This window comes from Symphalangus syndactylus, chromosome 13 (genome assembly GCF_028878055.3).
Source record: "Symphalangus syndactylus isolate Jambi chromosome 13, NHGRI_mSymSyn1-v2.1_pri, whole genome shotgun sequence".
In the NCBI taxonomy this organism is placed as follows: Eukaryota; Metazoa; Chordata; class Mammalia; order Primates; family Hylobatidae; genus Symphalangus; species Symphalangus syndactylus.
The window spans coordinates 23,477,303-23,499,013 of NC_072435.2; the positions used below are offsets into that span (position 1 = coordinate 23,477,303).

The window sequence follows — 21,711 nt, forward strand, 5'->3', positions numbered from 1 at the left end:
CATAAAAATAAGTAAAAAGAAACTGGTCAGCCTGTCTCTACAAAAAAATTAAAAAATTAGCTGTGGTGGCGTGTACATGTGGTTCCATCTACTCGGGAGGCCGAGGTGAGAGGATCGCTTGAGCCTGGGAGGCAGAGGTTGTAGTGAGCTCTGATTGGACCACTGCACTCCAGCCTGGGCAACAGAGAGAAACCCTGTCTCAAAACAAGCAAAAAAAGAAACAAACAAACAAATAAACTAAATTACTATGAGATATTTTATGTAGCCCATCAGATACAATATTTTTTTGTTTTTTGAGACAGAGTCTTGCTCTGTTGCCCAGGCTGGAGTGCAGTGGCGCGATCTCGGCTCACTACAAGCTCTGCCTCCCGGGTTCACGCCATCCTCCTGCCTCAGCCTCCTGAGTAGCTGGGACTACAGATGCACACCACCATGCCTGGCTAATTTTTTGTATTTTTAGTAGAGACGGGGTTTCACCATGTTGGCCAGGATGGTCACGATCTCCTGACCTTGTGATCCACCTGCCTCGGCCTCCCGAAGTGCTGGGATTACAGGCATAAGCCACCGCACCCAATCCATTTTTTTTTTTTTTTTTTTTTGAGACGGAGTCTCTGTCTCCCAGGCTGAAATGTAGTGGCACGGTCTTGACTCACTACAACCTCCGCCTCCTGGGTTCAAGTGATTCTCCTGCCTCAGCCTCCCGAGTAGCTGGGACTACAGGCATATGCCACCACACCCGGCTAACTTTTGTATTTTTAGTAGAGACGGGGTTTCGCCATGTTGGCCAGGCTGGTCTCGAACTCCTGATCTCAGGTGATCTGCCTGCCTCAGCCCCCAAAGTGCTGGGATTATAGGTGTGAGCCACTGCAACTGGCAGATACAAAATATTATCATTTTGACATGTAATTAATATAAGGAAAGGATCATTAAATATATACACTGAGTATATACCCACAAAATATATATATATGTGTATGTATATATATACAGGTGTGTGTACATATATATGTGTATGTGTGTGTGTATATATATATATATATATATATATAAAGTATCAATGAGATAGTTGACATTCTTAATTTCATACCAACTCTTCAAAAGCTGGTGTGGATCTTACACTAATGGCTCATCTCATTTCACAAAAGCCACTTCACGGTGCTCAACATTCCCGTGGAACTCGTGGCTGCCATACTGGACAATGCAGAGCTGGGCCTCCCTGCCTCCACCTGCTGGATCCAATGGTTAAGGAAGGGCTGGAAAGTTCGAGGGCCAGAAATAACAACTGATTTTCCCTCCTGTACTGGTTTTCAGCTCCCAACCCAGTGAGGAACCTGAGAGTGGAGGCTCAGACCAACAGCTCCATCGCCCTGACCTGGGAGGCCCCCGATGGCCCAGACCCACAGAACTCCACCTACTGGGTTGAGTGCACTGGAGATGGTGGCAGAATGGAGACTCGAAGCACAGCAGACACCAACATCACTGTGGATGGACTTGAACCCGGGTCTTTGTATGCGTTTTCCGTGTGGGTGTGGAAGAATGGAATGAACAGCTCCAGGGAGACTCAAAATGCCTCCACAGGTGAGAGGCAGTCGCCATGTGTTTTGCTCTTACTTGTTTAAGGGAGAGTAGGCAGGAGAATGTGGCCGATTGTCTAGTCCACAGTCCCTCTGGGCCATATTGAGCCGGGTACTCATGTCCACATCCTGGGGCAGCCTCAGCTCGGAGACGAAGAAAGCATGAATGTCCATGGTACCTCCAGCTGCTAAGTTGGGCCGGTCTGTGTCTAGGACTCTCTAGAATGTGGACCATAATGCCAAGGGGCATCTTCCTGCACCAACAGGAATGTGCAGGGGCCAAGACATGTTACCTGAGCTTTCAAGGAATTAGATACTGTGAGTGGGGACATTCTGACCCTCTGACTCTTCTTCTAGTTCCCAACTGTGTCACATACTGAGGATGGAAACTCAGATCATCAGCTCTATGATCCTGATGCGGACAGGTTCCTGTGTCTACACCTCCATTGTCCAATATGGTAGCCACGAGCCACACGTGGCTATTAAATTTCAACTCATTCAAGTTGCATGAAACTGCAAATTCAGTTTCATATTTCATATATTTGAAAGCCCTGTGGAAGGGCTTCCATTTCCTTCTCTGTTCTCCTACCATACTGGAAGGTGGGAAAGCATTTCCATCATTGCAGAAGCTCAGTTGGAAAGCGCTGGCTCAGGTCTTTGCTACCCAAAGTGTGGTCCATGTGTGGGCAGCATCTGTGTCTCTCAGAGCTGATGGAAATACATTGGCAAGTGACACTGGTGGGGAAAAAAAGGGTGGGGGGTAGTGCGGACTCTCAGCTCCATCCTAGCCCTGCTGAGTGAGAACATGCATTTCACAAGGTCCCCTGTGAGATGTGCACACAGTAAAGATTGAGAAGCACTGGTCTAGGCCATACTCTCTGTCACCAGCTGTTGAGGGAGAACGAGGAACTTTGATGATCAAAAATGCCCACTTGGCCAGGCATGTTGCCTCACGCCTGTAGTCCCAGCACTTTGGGAGGCCGAGGTGGGAGGATCACTTGAGGTCAGGAGTTCGAGACCAGCCTGGCCAACGTGGTGAAAAAATATAAAAATTAGCTGGGTGTGGTGGTGCACACCTGTAGTCCCACCTACTCGGGAGGCTGAGGCAGGAGAATCGCTTGAACCTGGGTGGCGGAGGTTGTGGTGAGCCGAGATCGTGCCACTGCACTCCAGCCTGGACGACAGACCAAGACTCTGTCTCGAAAAAACAAACAAACAAAAAGCTCACAGGCTTCCCCCATTATGTTCTGTAGTCCTGCTTATATTAGATCTTTCTTCCTAATTTCTCAGCCCCCAACCCAGTGAGGAACCTGAGAGTGGAGGCTCAGACCAACAGCTCCATCGCCCTGACCTGGGAGGTCCCCGATGGCCCAGACTCACAGAACTGCACCTACTGGGTTCAGTGCACTGGAGATGGTGGCAGAACAGAGACTCGAACCACAAGAGACACCAGAGTCACCGTGGATGGGCTTGGACCCGGGTCATTGTATACGTTTTCTGTGTGGGTGGAGAAAGACGGAGTAAATAGCTCTGCGGAGAATGTCACTAGTGCCACAGGTAAGAGGCAGCTGCTGTCTTATGTTTACTTCTTTTATAAGACAGTGGTAGGGGGTGGTGGAGAGCTGACAAAATGCAACAGATTCTTTAGTCCAATAGAAACACAGTGGAAGCCACACATGAGAATTTCAATTTTCTACCAGCCACATAAAAATAAGTAAAAAGAAACTGGTCAGCCTGTCTCTACAAAAAAATTAAAAAATTAGCTGTGGTGGCGTGTACATGTGGTTCCATCTACTCGGGAGGCCGAGGTGAGAGGATGCTTGAGCCCGGGAGGCAGAGGTTGCAGTGAGCTCTGATTGGACCACTGCACTCCAGCCTGGGCAACAGAGAGAAACCCTGTCTCAAAACAAACAAACAAAAAGAAACGAACAAACAAATAAACTAAATTACTATGAGATATTTTATGTAGCCCATCAGATACAATTTTTTTTTGTTTTTTGAGACAGAGTCTCACTCTGTCGCCCAGCCTAGAGTGCAGTGGCGCAATCTCGGCTCACTGCAAGCTCTGCCTCCCAGGTTCACGCCATCCTCCTGCCTCAGCCTCCTGAGTAGCTGGGACTACAGGTGCACACCACCACGCCCAGCTAATTTTTTGTATTTTTAATAGAGACGGGGTTTCACCATGTTGGCCAGGATGGTCTCAATCTCCTGACCTTGTGAACCACCCACCTCGGCCTCCCAAAGTGCTGGGATTACAGGCGTAAGCCACCGCGCCCAGTCCATTTTTTTTTTTTTTTTTGAGACAGAGTCTCTGTCTCCCAGGCTGAAATGTAGTGGCACGATCTTGACTCACTGCAACCTCCGCCTCCTGGGTTCAAGTGATTCTCCTGCCTCAGCCTCCCGAGTAGCTGGGACTACAGGCATATGCCACCATACCCGGCTAACTTTTGTATTTTTAGTAGAGACGAGTTTTGCCATGTTGGCCAGGCTGGTCTCGAACTCCTGATCTCAGGTGATCCACCTGCCTCAGCCTCCCAAAGTGCTGGGATTACAGATGTGAGCCACCGCACCTGGCAGATACAAAATATTATCATTTTGACATGTAATTAATATAAGGAAAGGATCATTAAATATATACACTGAGTATATACCCACAAAATATATATATATGTGTATGTATATACATATGTGTATGTGTATATATATATGTGTGTGTATATATATATATATATATAAAGTATCAATGAGATAGTTGACATTCTTAATTTCATACCAACTCTTCAAAAGCCGGTGTGGATCTTACACTAATGGCTCATCTCATTTCACAAAAGCCACTTCACGGTGCTCAACATTCATGTGGAACTCGTGGCTGCCATACTGGACAATGCAGAGCTGGGCCTCCCTGCCTCCACCTGCTGGATGCAATGATTAAGGAAGGGCTGGAAAGTTCGAGGGCCAGAAATAACAACTGATTTTCCCTCCTGTACTGGTTTTCAGCTCCCAACCCAGTGAGGAACCTGACAGTGGAGGCTCAGACCAACAGCTCCATCGCCCTGACCTGGGAGGCCCCCGATGGCCCAGACCCACAGAACTCCACCTACTGGGTTGAGTGCACTGGAGATGGTGGCAGAATGGAGACTCGAAGCACAGCAGACACCAACATCACTGTGGATGGACTTGAACCCGGGTCTTTGTATGCGTTTTCCGTGTGGGTGTGGAAGAATGGAATCAGCAGCTCCCGGGAGACTCGAAATGCCTCCACAGGTGAGAGGCACTTGCCATGTGTTTTGCTCTTACTTGTTTAAGGGAGAGTAGGCAGGAGAATGTGGCCGATTGTCTAGTCCACAGTCCCTCTGGGCCATATTGAGCCAGGTACTCATGTCCACATCCTGGGGCAGTCTCAGCTCGGAGACGAAGAAAGCATGAATGTCCATGGTACCTCCAGCTGCTAAGTTGGGGCCGGTCTGTGTCTAGGACTCTCTAGAATGTGGACCATAATGCCAAGGGGCATCTTCCTGCACCAACAGGAACGTGCAGGGGCCAAGACATGTTACCTGAGCTTTCAAGGAATTAGATACTGTGAGTGGGGACACTCTGACCCTCTGACTCTTCTTCTAGTTCCCAACTGTGTCACATACTGAGGATGGAAACTCAGATCATCAGCTCCATGATCCTGATGTGGACAGCTTCCTGTGTCTATACCTCCATTGTCCAATATGGTAGCCACTAGCCACATGTGGCTATTAAATTTCAACTCATTCAAGTTGCATGAAACTGCAAATTCAGTTTCATATTTCAAGTGCTCAACAGGCCTGTTGAGGGGCTCCCAGTCCCCGCTTCGTCCTCCACAGTGCTAATGCCTACCATATTGGAAAGTGAGAGACCGTCTTCATCACCACACAAAGCTCCCTTGAGTCTCTCTTATTTTTTTCTTTTTTTTTAGAGCTGGAGTCTCGCTTTGTCATCCAGGCTGGAGTGCAGTGACAGGATCCTAGCTCACTGCAGCCTCAAATTCCTGAGCTGAAGTGATCTGCCCACCTCAGCCTCCCAAGTAGCAGGGACTACAGGCGTGGGCCACCATGCCTGACTAATTTATTTTTTTTAGAGATGAGGTCTTGCTGTGTGGTCCAGGCTGGTCTCTAACTCCTGGCCTCAAGCAATCTCCCTACCTCAGCCCCCCAACTTGCTGAGATTACAGGCATGTAAGCTCACATGAAATGTGAAACTGTGCTGGGTCATTGGGCCTCTCTTAGGCAGTAACCCCAGGGATAAAGGCTTCACGTTTATGACCTAATCTTCAAGGGCCCTATCTCTTAATGCTATTCCATTGGAGATTTTTTTGTTTGTTTTGAGATGGAGTCTCGCTCTGTCACCCAGGCTGGAGTGCAGTGGCGCGATCTCGGCTCACTGCAAGCTCTGCCTCCCGGGTTGACACCATTCTCCTGCCTCAGCCTCCCGCATAGCTGGGACTACAGGTGCCCGCCACCATGCCCAGCTAATTTTTTGTATTTTTAGTAGAGACATGTTTCACCATATTAGCCAGGATGGTCTCAATCTCCTGACCTCGTGATCCACCTGCCTCGGCCTCCCAACGTGCTGGGATTACAGGCGTGAGCCACCGTGCCTGGCCTCCATTGGAGATTAGGTTTCAGCATACGAATTTGTGGGAGGGGACACACATATGGAGGCTATAGTACTACTCAAATTACGACCCACGTGTGAGCAGCATCAGTGTTCTGGGGAGCTGACTGGAAATGAGAGATGTCAGCTCCACCCCAGACCTACTGCTCAGAACCCGCATTTAACAGGACCCCCTGTGAGATGTGCACACATTAAAGTTTTTTCTTTTTCTTTTTCTTTTTTTTTGAGACTGAGTCTCACTCTGTTGCCCAGGCTGGAGTGCAGTGGTGCAATCTCGGCTCACTGCAAGCTCCGCCTCCCAGGTTCAAGTGATTCTCGGGCCTCCGCTTCCTGAGTAGCTGGAATTACAGGCACACGTCACACCATGCCCAGCTAACTTTTGTATTTTTACTAGAGACAGGGTTTCTACTAAACCCCATTGATCATGTTGCCCAGGCTGGTCTTGAACTCCTGACCTCAGGTGATCCACTTGCCTCAGCCTCCCAAAGTGCTGGGATTACAGGCCTGAGCCACTGTGCCCTGCCAGCAAGTGTTTCTTAATGAGCTGGGCTGCACAAGGACAGGGCATATCACTGTGTTCTGGACTCTTGAGGACTAGGGGATGTGGAAATCCTGACTCTGCTCCCTCTCCCAGTCCCCAACGCAGTGACAAGCCTCCGCAAGCAGGACTGGACCAACAGCTCCATTGCTTTGCACTGGACAGCTCCCCAGGGCCCAGGCCAGTCTTCCTACACCTACTGGGTCTCATGGATCGGGGAAGGCATGACTGACCCCAGGACCCAAAGCACCTCAGGTACTGACATCACCCTAAAGGAACTGGAAGCTGGCAGCCTGTACCACCTCACCGTCTGGGCTGAGAGGAATGAGGTCAGAGGCTATAACAGCACCCTCACTGCAGCCACCGGTGAGACACAGTCGGTTCTGAACCCAGCTCTATTAGGATGGGGGAAGGAAAAAGATGAAGGGACTTTGGGAGCTCCTTGGGAGATGAAGAGTACCCATCGGCCTCTCTAGCATCACCGGCCAGAGCTTAAACCTGTAGGGCCCTTTCCTAGCAGGTGTCATTTCTTAGCAGACAGGGCTTTCCAAGCTGTGGGACCTGTTTTTTCTCCCTTTGGGAAGTGGACTCTTTGGGGTCAGGGGGAGCCCTCAGTTGTCCAGCACCACCTCTCAGGAGCTGACAAAGTCGCCAGCTGGACAATAGCCAACAGCTGGTCCCAGGGAATTAGATGAAGCAAGAGGGCCCCACCTCTCAGCCTAGGCACGGTGGGTCCCGCTCATGAGAAAAATCAGAATCACTATGGAGACTAGGTTCATTCTTTTTTTTTTTTGTGACAGGGTCTTGCTCTGTTGCCCAGGCTGGAGTGCAGTGGTGTGATCATGGTTTACTGCAGACCTCGACCTCCTGGGCTCAAGTGATCCTCCCACCTCAGCCTCCTGAGTAGCTAGGACCACAAACATGCGCCACCATGCCCAGCTCATTTAAAAAAATATTTTTTGTAGAGACAGGGTCTCATTATGGTGCCCAAGCTGGTGTCGAATTCTTGGGCTCAAGTGATCCTCCTGCCTCGGCCTCCCAAAGCACTGAGATTACAGGAGTGAGCCACCATGCCTGGCCTGAACCTGGAACTCTTTAATCCTTGGTCATTTGGGCTAAAAAGATGAAACTTGTCAGCTCCCTCTAGACACGTGGTGTGTCTAGAGTGAGAAGGCACCCTACCTGGGGTTCCTGTGGGAAAGAAAATACAGAGATCAGATCTCGAGGGCCAATGAGAGGTGGAGGACTACAAATCCCATCATACCATGGGGCCATGACTTCATAAGCTGCAGGGATACAGAAAATCCATGGCCTCATGGGAATTGTAGTTTCAGTGGGTGGGATTGGTGTGCATTTGGGAAGAACAGAAAGATGACAGGGTGGGACCCAGGGCTGTAGCCAGGGGACGGAGAGGGCTAGGAGATTCTGGTCCCCATGGTCTTTGGGTATCTAGGCTCTTTCCTGCGGTTCAGCCTCCTTAGCCACTGGAGCCATCAATAATGGATATCTCAGCTTTGCTGTGGGGGAGAGGCAGGCAGGCTCGGAGGGTCTTCGAGGATACCCCCTTAGGCCTCTGTTCTCACTTCTCAGCTCCCAGTGAGGTCACAGATCTCCAGAATGAAACTCAGACTAAGAACTCAGTCACACTGTGGTGGAAGGCCCCTGGAGACCCCCACTCTCAGTTGTACGTATACCGGGTCCAGTGGGCCAGCAAGGGACGTCCCCAGAGGGGGCAAGATCCCCAAGCGAATTGGGCCAACCAGACCAGCAGGATCAATGAGACGTGGTACAAGGTGGAGGCCCTGGAACCCGGGACTCTGTACAACTTCACCGTGTGGGCAGAGAGGAATGACGTAGCCAGTTCCATGCAGAGCCTCTGCGCGTCCACATGTGAGACTCCCCTTCCTGTCTTCAAGTGGTGAACCGGGCTTAGCTCAGGCCTTGCGAGCTGAGAGATGAATGGAATACAAATCCCATCAGGCCACAGGCCATGACTTCATCAGCTGCAGTGATGGAGGAGCCCAAGGCCTCATGGGAGTTGTAGTTTAAAAGGACTCATTTGTGTCCATTTGGGGAGGACAGAAAAGGAGGGAGGATGAGGTAGTTTGGATTTGGGGAGGAAGGGATGGGCTCGTCTCAGAAAACTGGTCTGAGTAGTGGGGGTAGGGGTGGAGGGGGTGGAAAGCCACCTTGGATAGCGCTGCTGACCTCTTGCTTCCTTCACCCAGACCCAGACGCAGTCACCATCACTTCCTGTGTCAGCACCTCAGCGGGCTATGGAGTCATCTTGACCTGGTCCTGCCCCCAGGGAGGCTACGAGGCCTTTGAGTTGGAGGTGGGAGGACAGCGGGGCTCCCAGGACAGATCTTCATGTGGGGAGGCTGTGTCTGTGTTGGGTCTCAGGCCAGCTCAGTCCTACCCAGCCACCATCACGACCATCTGGGACGGAATGAAGGTCGTGTCTCTGTCTGTGATCTGCCACACCGAGAGTGCAGGTGAGTGGAGCTGCTATGATGATATTCTCAGTAGACCCCATCAGGCCCCATTGTGAGGAAATCAATGGGACTCTTTTGTTTCTCATTTCCTTTGAAACATCTTTTTTATTTTGTATTTTGAGATGGAGTTTTGCTCTTGTTGTCCAGGCTGGAGTACAGTGGCACGATCTTGGCTCATTGCAACCTCTGCCTCCCGGGTTCAAGTGATTCTCCTGCCTCAGCCTCCTGAGTAGCTGGGATTACAGGCACGTGCCACCATGCCCGGCTAATTTTTGTATTTTTAGTAGAGATGGAGTTTCACCATGTTGGTCAGGCTGGTCTCAAACTCCTGACCTCAGGTGATCTGCCCGCCTCGGGCTCCCAAAGTGCTGGGATTATAGGTGTGGGCCACCATGCCCATATACAACTAACCACTTAAAGGTACAATTCAATGACTCTTATATTCACAGCATTGTGCAACCATCATCACTATCAATTTTAGAACATTTTCATTACCCCCAACAGAAAGCTCACCCTGCTGAGCCACCACCCCCTAGTTCTCCCATTCCCCAGCCCCCAGCCTCGGAAATCTCTCATCCACTTTCAATCTCTGTAGATTTGCCTCTCCGGGACATTTCATTAAAATGCAATCATAGAATGGGCACAGTGGCTCATGCCTGGAATCCCAGCACTTTGGGAGGCTGAGGTGGAAGGATCACTTGAGCTCAGGAGTTCGAGACCAGTCTGGGCAACAGAATGAGACCCCATCTCTACATTTAAAAAAATTAGCCAGCCGTGGTGGTGTATGTCTGTAGTCCTAACTACTCAGGAGGCTGAGTCGGAAGGATCACTTGAGCCCAGGAGGTTGAGACTGCAGTGAACTATGATCAGGGCCACTGCACTCCAGCCTGGGTGAAGGAACGAGACTCTGTTTCAAAAATAAAAGAAATGCAATCACACATTATGTGTTTCTTTGTGACTGGCCACTTTCACTGAGCATAATTTGTTTTTGTTTTTGTTTTGAGACTCAGTCTGTCACCCAAGCTGGAGCGCAGTGGCATGATCTCTGCTCACTGCAACCTCTGCTACCAGGGTTCAAGCAATTCTTGTGCCTCAGCCACCCAAGTATCTGGGATTACAGGCATGTGCCACCATGCTTGGCTAACTTTTTATTTTATTTTTTTTTATTTTTTGAGGCGGAGTTTCACTCTTGTCGCCCAGACTGGAGTGCAGTGGTGCAATCTCGGCTCACTGCAACCTCCACCTCCTGGGTTCAAGCGATCCTTCTGCCTCAGCCTCCTGAGTAGCTGGGATTATAGGCGCCTCCTACCACGCCCAGCTAACTTTTATACTTTTAGTAGAGATGGGGCTCTGCCATGTTGGCCAGGCTGGTCTCAAACTCTTGACCTCAGGTGATCCACCCGCCTCGGCCTCCCAAAGTGCTGGGATTACAGGCGTGAGCCACCATGCCCAGCAAATTTTTAAATTTTTTTAGTAGAGATGGGGTTTTGCCATGTTGGACAGACTGGTCTCGAATTCCTCACCTGAAGTAATCCTCCTGGCTCCTCCTCCCAAAGTGTTGGGATTACAGTTGTGAGCCACCGCACCTGGCCTACCCATTCATTTTTATCCATTCATTGATCCAGTTGATGGATCAGTTGAGTAGTTTCCAGTTTTGACTATTATGGGTAATGCCGCTAGGAACGTTTGTGGATAGGTTTTGTGTGGACGTATGTTTTTATTTCTCTTGAGTCTATACCCAGTAGCGGAACTGAGGGATCACATGGGAACTATACATTTAACTACCCCCCCCGCCCAGTTTTGTTTTTCCGAATGTGGTTGTATCATCTTGCAGTAATCAATGTGGTGCTTGAAGAACTTTGGAGCTTAGACTTTGGAAAGACCTGGCCATGTACCAAGACCATGGCCATAAGCCTCACTTTGCCCCATCAATCACTTCCTAGGAACAGGGTTTCTTATGAGATTGGGTCTCCAATCTGGAGAGAGACTGGGGGTTGATGTGGTGATCAATGGATGCTGTTTGAACTGGGCTTTGCCAGACCCCATTGCTGAGAAAGTTCTCTCCCTTAGTGACAAGGATCCCTGAGAGAACAGGTCCTCTAGTCCAATTCTATGAGGCCAAGTCCAAGAGGGAATGAGTCTCCCGTACAGGTTGTAAGACCCTTCAGTTCCCTGTCAACAAACACACTCTTCTCAGGATTGCTGAGAAGCTGCAGCTTAGGGGCCTTCAAGGCTGATGGAGATGGGCCATAGGCTTGAGTCTGCCCTAAGACTAGACATCTAACGACAGATCTTGGGAGAACTGTGCCATCAGAGCCTGAGAGCACCCATAGACACCACCAGATCAGCCGGGCGTGGTGGCTCACACCTGTAATCCCAGCACTTTGGGAGGCCAAGGCGGGAGGATCACCTGTGGTTGGGAGTTCGAGACCAGCCTGACCAACATGGAGAAACCCTGTCTCTACTAAAAATACAAAAAATTAGCCAGGCATGGTGGCGCGGGTCTGTCATCCCAACTACTCAGGAGGCTGAGGCAAGAGAATCACTAGAACCCAGGAGGCGGAGGTTGCGGTGAGCCGGGATTGCGCCATTGCACTCCAGCCTGGTCAACAAGAGCAAAACTCCATCTCAAAAAACAAACCAAAAAAAAAAAAAAAAAAGGCACCACCAGATCTCGGTAGGCTCCGTTGCTGGGGAGTCTTTCACCAGCCAGCAGGACCTCTGAGAAGATGAAGCCTCAATCTGGGGAGAACAGAAGCCATCCATGCCAGGGACAATTTCACAACCAGCAAAGTGTTTCCTCCGCCTCGGCACTACAGACGTTTCCAGCTAGATCCTTCTTTGTTGTGGGGGGGGCCGTCCTGCACATTGTAGGATATTGAGCCGCACCTCTGGTTCCCACCCACTATGTGCCAGTAGCACTCCCACTTCCAAGCTGTGACAACCAAAAACGTCTCCAGACATTGCCCGGTGTCTCTTTGGGAGCAAAATCACCCTTGTTGAGAACCACTAGTCTAAGCTAAGGAAGGCGAGAGTCACTTTTTTGTTTTGTTTCGTTTTGTTCTTTTTTGAGACAGGGTCTCACTGTGTTGCCCAGGCTGGAGTGCAGTGGCGTGATCTGGGCTCACTGCAGCCTCCACCTCCCAGGCTCAAGTGATCCTCCTGCCTCAGTCCCCTGAGTAGCTGGGACTACAGGCATGTACTATCATGCCCAGCTATTTTGTTGGGGTTCTTTTTGTTTTCTTTTGCTTTTTTTTTTTTTTTTTTTTTTGAGACTGAGTCGCACTCTATCGCCCAGTCTGGAGTGCAGTAGTGCAGTCTCAGCTCACTGCAGCCTCCACCTCCCAGGTTCAGGTGATTCTTATGCTCAGCCTCCTGAGTAGCTGGGATGACAGGTGTGCACCACCGTACCCAGCTAACTTTTGTATTTTTAGTAGAGACTGGGTTTTTTTATGTTGCCCAGGCTGGTCTCAAACTCCTGGGCTCAAGTGATCCACCCACCTCAGCCTCCCAAAGTGTTGGGATTACAGGGGTGAGCCACCATGCCTGGCCAGGACTCACTCTTCAGCAACCAGGTCACCTGTGAAAATGATAGATAGATGAAGGCCGGGCGCGGTGGCTCACGCCTGTAATCCCAGCACTTTGGGAGGCCGAGGCGGGCAGATCACGAGGTCAGGAGATCGAGACCATCCTGGCTAACACGGTGAAACCCCGTCTCTACTAAAAATACAAAAAATTAGCCGGGCGAGGTGGCAGGCGCCTGTAGTCCCAGCTACGCGGGAGGCTGAGGCAGGAGAATGGCGTGAACCCCGGGGGGCGGAGCCTGCAGTGAGCCGAGATCGCGCCACTGCACTCCAGCCTGGGTGAAAGAGCGAGACTCCGTCTCAAAAAAAAAAATAAAAATAAAAATAAAAAATAAAAAAAGAAAATGATAGTTGACCCTTGAACAATTGTCCCCTACACAGTAGAAAATCTGCATATAATGGCCGGGCATGGTGGCTCATGCCTATAATCCCAGCACTTTGGGAGGCCAAGGCGGGTGAATCACGAGGTCAGGAGATCAGGACCACCCTGGCTAACACGGTGAAACCCCGACTCTACTAAAAATACAAAAAATTAGCCAGATGTGGTGGTGGGCACCTGTAGTCCCAGCTACTCGGTTGGCTGAGGCAGGAGAATGGATATGTACTATATACTGTATTCTTTTTGTTTGTTTGTTTGTTTTTGAGACAGAGTCTCGCTCTGTTGCCCAGGCTGGAGTGCAGTGGCGTGATCTGGGCTCACTGCAAGCTCCACCTCCCAGGTTCATGCCATTCTCCTGCCTCAGCCTCCCGAGTAGGTGGGACTACAGGCGCCCACCACCACACCCGGCTAATTTTTTGTATTTTTAGTGGATGTGGGGTTTCACCGTGTTAATTAGGATGGTCTCGATCTCCTGACCTCGTGATCCGCCCATCTCGGCCTCCCAAAGTGCTGGGATTACAGGCGTGAGCCACCGCGCCCAGCCGTACTATATACTGTATTCTTATAATCAAGTAGCTAAGGAAAAAAACGTTTTTAAGAATATCCTAAGGAAGAGAAAATGTACTCACTATTTATTAAGTGGATCATCATAAAGGTCTTCATCCTTGTAGTATTCACGTTGAGTAGGCAGAGGAGGAGGAAGGAGGAAGGAGAGGGGCTGGCCTTGCTGTCTCAGGGGTAGAGGAAAATCCATGGGTAAGTGCCTAAGTATAACTGGACCGACACAATTCACACCCGTGATGTTCGAGGGTCAGCTGTATTTGGACCAGGCTCCTGGGGAAGAGGAAAGGCCGGGCAAGGTTGGAGACAGATGAGCAGATCAGACCTGCGCTCTGAGGGTTCCCAATGCCTCCTCCCTACAGGGGTCATTGCCGGAGCCACTGTGGGCATCCTCCTATTTCTCATCCTCATGGTGCTGCTGATTTTCTTCCTGAAAAGGAGGTGAGACTCAGCACAGGGCTGACCGCCTGGAGGGTGGGGGCTGGAGAAGAAGGAGGAGGACCCCTGGTTGCAGCTTCCCCCCCTGAGCCTCTCATCCTAACGTCCTTTTCCCAGGAATAAGAAGCAGCAGAAACCAGAACTCAGGGATCTGGTCTTCAGGTGAGCAGAAGGTCTGGGGGGCGCGTCGGAAAGAATCTGGTCAAATCAAGGGGCGTTTGCTGGCTGCCAGCTAGGTCAGAGGGTGGATCGATGCGTTTACCCACAAAGGTCTCAGAAAGGGCCAATGCCTCTGCGACAAGGACCACAGCCCTTCCATCGCGACTCACTCCCCAAGCAGCCTGGGCCAGCGAATTCAGTTCTGGTCTCAACTCCCGAACATTCATTCATTCAGCAGATATCAGCTGAGCACCAGCATGTATCGGGCACTGTTCCAGGTGCCAAATGAAACCAGCAGCAAATGAAACCAAGAAACAAACAGCAAATGAAACCAAGATTCTTGCCCGCCAGGAGCTTATATTCTAGTACAGGAGATATCAATAAACAAGATCGCTGGGTGCGGTGGCTCACGCCTGTAATCCCAGCACTTTGGGAGGCCCAGGCAGGCGGACCACAAGGTCAGGAGATCAAGACCATCCTGGCTAACACGGTGAAACCCTGTCTCCACTAAAAAATACAAACAATTAGCTAGGCGTGGTGGCGGGCGCCTATAGTCCCAGCTACTTGGGAGGCTGAGGCGTGAACCTGGGAGGTGGAGCTTGCAGTGAGCCGAGATCACGCCACTGCACTGCAGCCTGGGCGACAGAGCAAGATTCTGTCTCAAAAAAAAATAAAATAAAAAAATAAAAAAAGATCATAAAAAATATGATATAAACTTTCAGACAGGGCCAGGCATAGTGGCTCATGCCTGTAATCCCAGTTACTCAGGCGGCTGGGGCAGGAGAATCAGTTGAACCCAGGAGCAGAGGTTGCAGTGAGCCAAGATTGCACCATTGCACTCCAGCCTGGGCAACAGAGTGAGACTCTGTCTCAAAAAATAATAATAATAATAAATATATATATATATATAAAATAAACTTGGAGACAAGGCAAGAGGAGGGGACAGGAAGGGTAGAGGAATATTTTGATATTCTTTTTTTTTTTTTTTGAGGTGGAGTCTTGCTCTGTCACCCAGGCTGAAGTGCAGTGGCATGATCTCGGCTCACTGCAACCTCCGCCTCCCGGATTCTAACAATTCTGCTGCCTCAGCCTCCCGAGTAGCTGGGACTACAGTCATGCACCACCATGCCCGGCTAATTTTTGTATTTTTTAGTAGAGACGGGGTTTCACTATGTTGTCCAGGCTGGTCTCGAACTCCTGACCTTGTGATCCACCTGCCTCGGCCTCCCAAAGTGCTGGGATTACAGGCATGAGCCACAGCCCCTGGCCTATTTTGATATTCTTCTAATGTGAAAATTAGAAGAAATTAGAGAGAAAATCAGATGAATTATTTTATTTTATTTTATTTATTAATTTGTCAAGACAGGGTCTCGCTCTGTGGCCCAGGCTGGAGTGCAGTGGCGCAATCATAGCTCACTGCAGCCTCGACCTCCTGGGCTCAAGTGACCCTCCCATCTCAGCCTCCCCAGCAGCTGGGACCACAGGCACGCACCACAATGCCTGGCTAATTTTTTAATTTTTTGTAGAGATGGGGGTCGGGGGGGCGGTCTTACCAGGTTGCCCTGGCTGGTCTTGAACTGCTGGCCTCAAGCAATCCTTCCACCTCAGCCTCCCAAAGTGTTAGCATTACAGGCGTGAGCCGCTGCACCCAGCAGGAATATTTTAGGCAGGATATTCAAGGAAAGCTTTGCTAACGAGATGACTAAGAGGAAGTCATCTGAGTACAGGCCCACGCAAGTGGGAGAGGAGCCGTGCACGCATCTGGGAAAGGTGCTCCGAGGACAGGGACGGGTGAGTGGAGGGCCTGAGGCAACAGCACACGTGAGGTTCAGAGAACATCGTGCATCTCCGACTGAGTAGACAGCGGAAGGGGAGGGCGGTGGGAAGTGACGTCAGAGAGACGTCAGTGGGGCCAGAGCAGGCACAGGCTTGTAGAAGAAAATTAGGACTTTGGATTGATTGTGAGATGAGAGTTCTTGGAAGATTCTGAATAGGATAGTGACACAGTCTAACACGTGTAAGAAGAAGTCTAACATGTGGAAGAGATTTGTAATAATCCAGACAAGAGGCCAGGCATGGTGGCTCATGCCTGTAATCCCAGCACTTTGGGAGGCCGAGGCGGGAGGATCACTTGAGGTCAGGAGTTCGAGACCAGCCTGATCAACATGGCAAAACCCCGTTTCTACTAAAAATACAAAAATTAGCCGGGCATGGTGGCTGGCACCTGTAATCCCAGCCACTCAGGAGGCAGAGGCAGGAGAATCACTTAAGCTCCAGAGGCTGAAGTTGCAGTGAGCTGAGATCACACCACTGCACTCCAACCTGGGCGACAGGGTGAGACTGTGTCTCGAAAAAGAAAAAGAAAGAAAGTGAAACTACAGGAACGGGCCAAACCCCGTAAGAAGTGTGTGTCCAGTGAGAAAAATGGCTTGGGGTTGGACACTAGAGAACAGTTACCTTTTAAGACGGACAGAGGAGGAGGGGCCTGTGCAGAAAATGGACAAGCAGCAGCTGGGTAGGTGGGGGCCAAGCCAGGGACGGGTGTTCCGGAACAGTGAAGATCTAGGAGAAAAGGCAGGCACAGGCGGTGGTGCTAAATGCCGCTGAGCAGTCAGGCTGGTGGGGACTGAAGTGTGGCCTTTGCAATTACAGACAGGGAGGCCATGACGATTTTGGAGAAAGGTGTTCCCTGGAGTAGTGGATATAGACGCCAGGCCATGGTGATAGGATGACAGGAAGGAGAAAAAACTGGTCTGCATGAGAAGTGTAAGTGTAGGGCTGTCTATGTTTATTATTTTTTATTTTTTGAGACGGAGTCTTGCCCTTTCACCCAGGCTGGAGTGCAGTGGTGCAATCTCAGTTCACTGCAACCTCCGCCTCACAGGTTCAAGCGATTCTCCTGCCTCAGCCTCCCAAGTAGTTAGGACTACAGGTGTGCAACACCACGCCCAGCTAATTTTTGTATTTCTAGTAGAGATGGGGTTTCACCATGTTGGCCAGGCTGGTCTTGACCTCCTGACCTCAGGTGATCCACCCGCCTCGGCCTCCCAAAGTGCTGGGATTACAGGCGTGAGCCACCGGGCCCAGCCGGTTTTACTATTCTTTAGGTATCATAAAGTCAACAGATCAAGAGACAGACATGAAGAGTTTGTTACTCACAGTTTCCAAGAGAGAAAGTGCCTGTCCCACCCTGAGGGGCCACAGGAGGAAGCACCAGGAACACTCAGGAGGCAGAGGTGCAGGGAGGAACTTCAGTCAGGAGTTTCCAAGGGAGGGAATGGGCCAGGCAGGAAAGCTGGGTTTAGGATTCTCTAGTTTGTGTAATTTCATGAGCTCAGGATCACAGGGGCCATGCCCGGTCGTCTGGCACCTGGTCCTGGCGTGATGAGAGCACGTGCACAGTGGCCCAGAGTGTGAGAGCCCAGTAAAGCAGGTGATGGGGTATAGACCCAATCAGCTGCTCAAAACACCAGAGCTGACCAGCATCCTCCAGCCAGCCTCAAAACTGGGTGAGACATTTTTTTTTTTTTTTTTTTAGACAGAGTTTCACTCTTGTTGTCCAGGCTGGAGTGCAGTGGGACGATCGTTGCTCACTGCAACCGCCTCCCAGGTTCAAGTGATTCTCCTGCCTCAGCCTCCCAAGTGGCTGGGATTACAGGCGTCCGCCACCACGCCTGGCTAATTTTTGTACTTTTAGTAGAGACGGGTTTTCACCGTGTTGGCCAGGCTGGTCTCGAACTCCTGACCTCGTGATCCACCCGCCTCGGCCTCCCAAAGTGCTGGGATTACAGGTGTGAGCCACCGCGCCCAGCAAGACAACATTTATAAAATTATATTACAGGCTGGGTGTGGTGGCTTATGCCTGTAATCCCAGCACTTTGGGAGGCTGAGGCGGGCAGATTGCCTGAGATCAGGAGTTTGAGACCAGCCTGGGAAATACAGTGAAACCCTGTCTGTACTAAAACACAAAAAATTAGCTGGGCATTGCGGAGTGCGCCTGTAGTCCCAGCTACTCGGGAGGCTGAGGCAGGAGAATTGCTTGAACCCGTGAGGCGGAGGTTGCAGTGAACCGAGATCGTGCCACTGCTCTCCAGCATGGGTGACAGAACGAGACTCTGTCTCCAAAGAAAAAAAATTATATTACAAGGGGAAAAGTGAGAAAGAGCTGAAGTTCCATGAAGTCAAGGAACTTTTTTAATGTTTTAATTTTAGTTTAAAAAATTGAGACAAGATCTCACTCTAGGCTAGAGTATAGTGTTGCAAACACAGCTCACTGCAACCTTGACCTCCTGGTTCAAGTGATCCTCTCATCTCAGCCTCCAAGTAGCTGGGACCACAGTTGTGCACCACCACACCTGGCTGATTTTTTAATACTTAAATTTTTATGGAGACAGGGTCCTGCTGTGTTTCCCAGGCTGGTCTTGAACTCCTGGGCTCAAACAATCCTCCTGCCTCAGCCTCTCAAAGTGCTGGGATGACAGGCGTGAGCCACCGTGCCCAGCCTCCCTTGTTTTTTGTTTTGTTTTGTTTTTTGAGACAGGGTCTCGCTCTGTTGCCCAGGCTGGAGTGCAGTGGTGCGATCTCGGCTCACTGCAAGCTCCGTCTCCCGGGTTCACACCATTCTCCTGCCTCAGCCTCCCAAGTAGCTGGGACTACAGGCACCTGCCATCACACCTGTCTAATTTTTTTTTTTTTGTACATTTGGTAGAGACGGGGTTTCACCGTGTTAGCCAGGATGGCCTCGATCTCCTGACCTCGTGATCCACCCACCTCAGCCTCCCAAAGTGCTGGGATGACAGACGTGAGCCACCGCGCCCGGCCTCCCTTGTTTTTGAGGCTGAATCATATTCCATTGTATGGCTCGACCATGTTTGGTTTATCCATTCCCCCATAGATGGAGGCTTAGGTTGCGTCCACATCTGGGCTATTGTGAGCGTTATAAATATGGGCATGCAAATAGCTTTTTGAGTCTTTGCTTTCAGTTCTTTTGGGGATATACCCAGGAGCGGCATTGCTGGATCAAAGACACCTTTTCATTGATACCAAAAGCACATATATATAGACGTATATACATATATAGACGTATATACATATATAGACGTATATACATATATAGACGTATATACGTATATGTATATACATATATATGTGTGTGTGTGTGTGTGTGTGTGTGTGTAGAGAGAGAGAATGAGAGACGGACAGAGTCTTGCTCTGTTGCCCAGGCTGGAGTTCAGTGGCGCAATCTCGACTCACTCAACTTCTGCCTCCTGGGTTCAAGCGATTCTCCTGCCTCAGCCTCCTGAGTAGCTGGGACTATAGGCAGACACCACCACACCCAGCTAATTTTTGTATTTTTAGTAGAGACGGGGTTTCTCCATGTTGGTCAGGGTGGTCTCAAACTCCTGACCTCAGGTGATCCACCCGCCTCGGCCTCCCAAAGTGCTGGGATTACAGGCATGAGCCACCACGCCCAGCCCTCAAAAGTGCAAGATTAAAAGAGGTTAAAGTCTTTTCTCCCTGCTCCCCCAAAACCCGTAGCTCCCCAGGGGACATCCTGGCTGAAGACTTTGCTGACCACGTCAGGAAGAATGAGAAGGACAGCAACTGCGGTTTTGCAGACGAGTACCAGGTGGGGAGAGGACAGAGGGGCTGAGCTCAGCCTCCCTCTGGTGGCCCAGACCCCCCACCCCCACCCCCACCCCCTGGCGAGACCTCACGGCTTTCGGGATTAAGCAAAAGCGGCATCACATATGTCATTGGATTGTGCAGAGATTCCCAGCCATGTTACCTCTCCACTCACTGAAATCTTAAAATAATGGTGGGTCAGTCCTAAAGTAGCTCTCTCTGCCCCCACCCCGTGAGTCCTTTCTCCCCTGACACCTGCTTTCTTGCCTGCCCGAAGAAGTCTCATGGTTCCCTAAATCCTCCTGAATACCCCACAGGGCAGGTGGCACACATATATGTTCTGTTTTTGTGGGTGCCATAGAATCTCAGGGTGCAAGGGATAAACAAGGGGTGATGCCGAAGAAGGCAAGGGGAGCTCGGGGGGTACCCTCGAGGGAGAGTAAAGAAAATCCAACACCAGGTATCCCCTCTGCCTGCACCCCCAGCAACTCTCCCTGGTGGGCCACAGCCAGTCTCAGATGGTGGCTTCCGCTTCAGAGAACAACGCCAAGAACCGCTACAGAAATGTGCTGCCCTGTGAGTCTAGGGAGCCCGCTGCGTTCGTCCCAGGCCTGATCTACTCGGCACCCCACCCCAGTCCCCTTCTCCTACCCGCTTTGAGAAACAAGACCCACCCCCTACCGTGGGTCCCCCTTTTTTATCTTTCTTTCTTTCTTTTTTTTTTTTTTTTTTTTAGACAGAGTCTCACTCTGTCACCCAGGCTGGAGTGCAGTGGCGCAACCTCGGCTCACTGCAAGCTCCACCCCCCGGGGTTCACGCCATTCTCCTGCCTCAGCCTCCCGAGTAGCTGGGACTACAGGCGCCCGCCACCACGCCCGGCTAATTTTTTGTATTTTTGGTAGAGACAGGGTTTCACCGTGTTAGCCAGGATGGTCTCGATCTCATGACCTTGTGATCTGCCCGCCTTGGCCTCCCAAAGTGCTGGGATTACAGGTGTGAGCCACCGCGCCCGGCACCCCCCCTTTTTTGTTTCTTTGAGATGGAGTCTTGCTCTGTCACCCAGGCTGGAGTGCAGTGGCGCCACCTCCACTCACTGCAACCTCCACCTCTTGGGTTCAAGCGATCCTCCCACCTCAGCCTCCCTAGTAGCTGGGACTACAGGCGCCCGCCACCATGCCTAGCTAATTTTTGTATTTTTAGCAGTGACCGGGTTTCACCATGTTGGCCAGGCTGGTCTCAAATTCCTGACCTCAGGTGATCCACCCACCTCAGCCTCCCAAAGTGCTGGAATTACAGGTGTAAATCACTGCACCCGGCTGTGGGTCCCTTTGAGAGTCCTCCTGGCCTGCTCCCTGCAGCTGAGGTCCCTCCGCCCCTCTCAATCCCTGTGTCGCTCCTAGGGTCTGCCTGTATCTCAGCATGACTTCCGTCCGTGGGTCTTGGTCTTGTCTCTGTGCCTCTCTGGGTCTTTCTGCCTGTGGTCTTGTCTCTGTGCCTCTCTGGGTCTGTCTGCCTGTGGTCTTGTCTCTGTGCCTCTCTGGGTCTCTCTGCCTGGCTAATGCTGGCCTCTTCTCCTAGATGACTGGTCCCGGGTGCCCCTGAAGCCCATCCATGAGGAGCCAGGCTCTGACTACATCAATGCCAGCTTCATGCCCGTAAGGTCGTGGTTGGGACTGAAAGGGTGCCCAGCAGGCCTGGAGAGATAAGAGCTGGCAGG

The 21,711-nt window shown here is 50.8% G+C and overlaps 1 protein-coding gene across 2 annotated transcripts in view; it reads left to right on the forward strand.

The window, feature by feature from the left end:
• LOC129459216 (receptor-type tyrosine-protein phosphatase H) overlaps positions 1 to 21,711 on the forward strand; it is a 30,084-nt gene that overhangs the window by 3,945 nt on the left and 4,428 nt on the right. Inside the window, exons 5-15 of one of the 2 annotated variants that reach the window (XM_055235621.2) lie at positions 1,312 to 1,578; positions 2,865 to 3,131; positions 4,572 to 4,838; positions 6,850 to 7,119; positions 8,344 to 8,643; positions 8,982 to 9,248; positions 14,135 to 14,213; positions 14,328 to 14,372; positions 19,908 to 19,998; positions 20,480 to 20,570; positions 21,573 to 21,649. In XM_055235621.2, coding sequence (XP_055091596.1) covers positions 1,312 to 1,578; positions 2,865 to 3,131; positions 4,572 to 4,838; positions 6,850 to 7,119; positions 8,344 to 8,643; positions 8,982 to 9,248; positions 14,135 to 14,213; positions 14,328 to 14,372; positions 19,908 to 19,998; positions 20,480 to 20,570; positions 21,573 to 21,649 — 2,021 coding nt within the window. The remainder of the gene's footprint in view (positions 1 to 1,311; positions 1,579 to 2,864; positions 3,132 to 4,571; positions 4,839 to 6,849; positions 7,120 to 8,343; positions 8,644 to 8,981; positions 9,249 to 14,134; positions 14,214 to 14,327; positions 14,373 to 19,907; positions 19,999 to 20,479; positions 20,571 to 21,572; positions 21,650 to 21,711) is intronic. The other variant, XM_055235622.2, reaches the window with a different exon arrangement.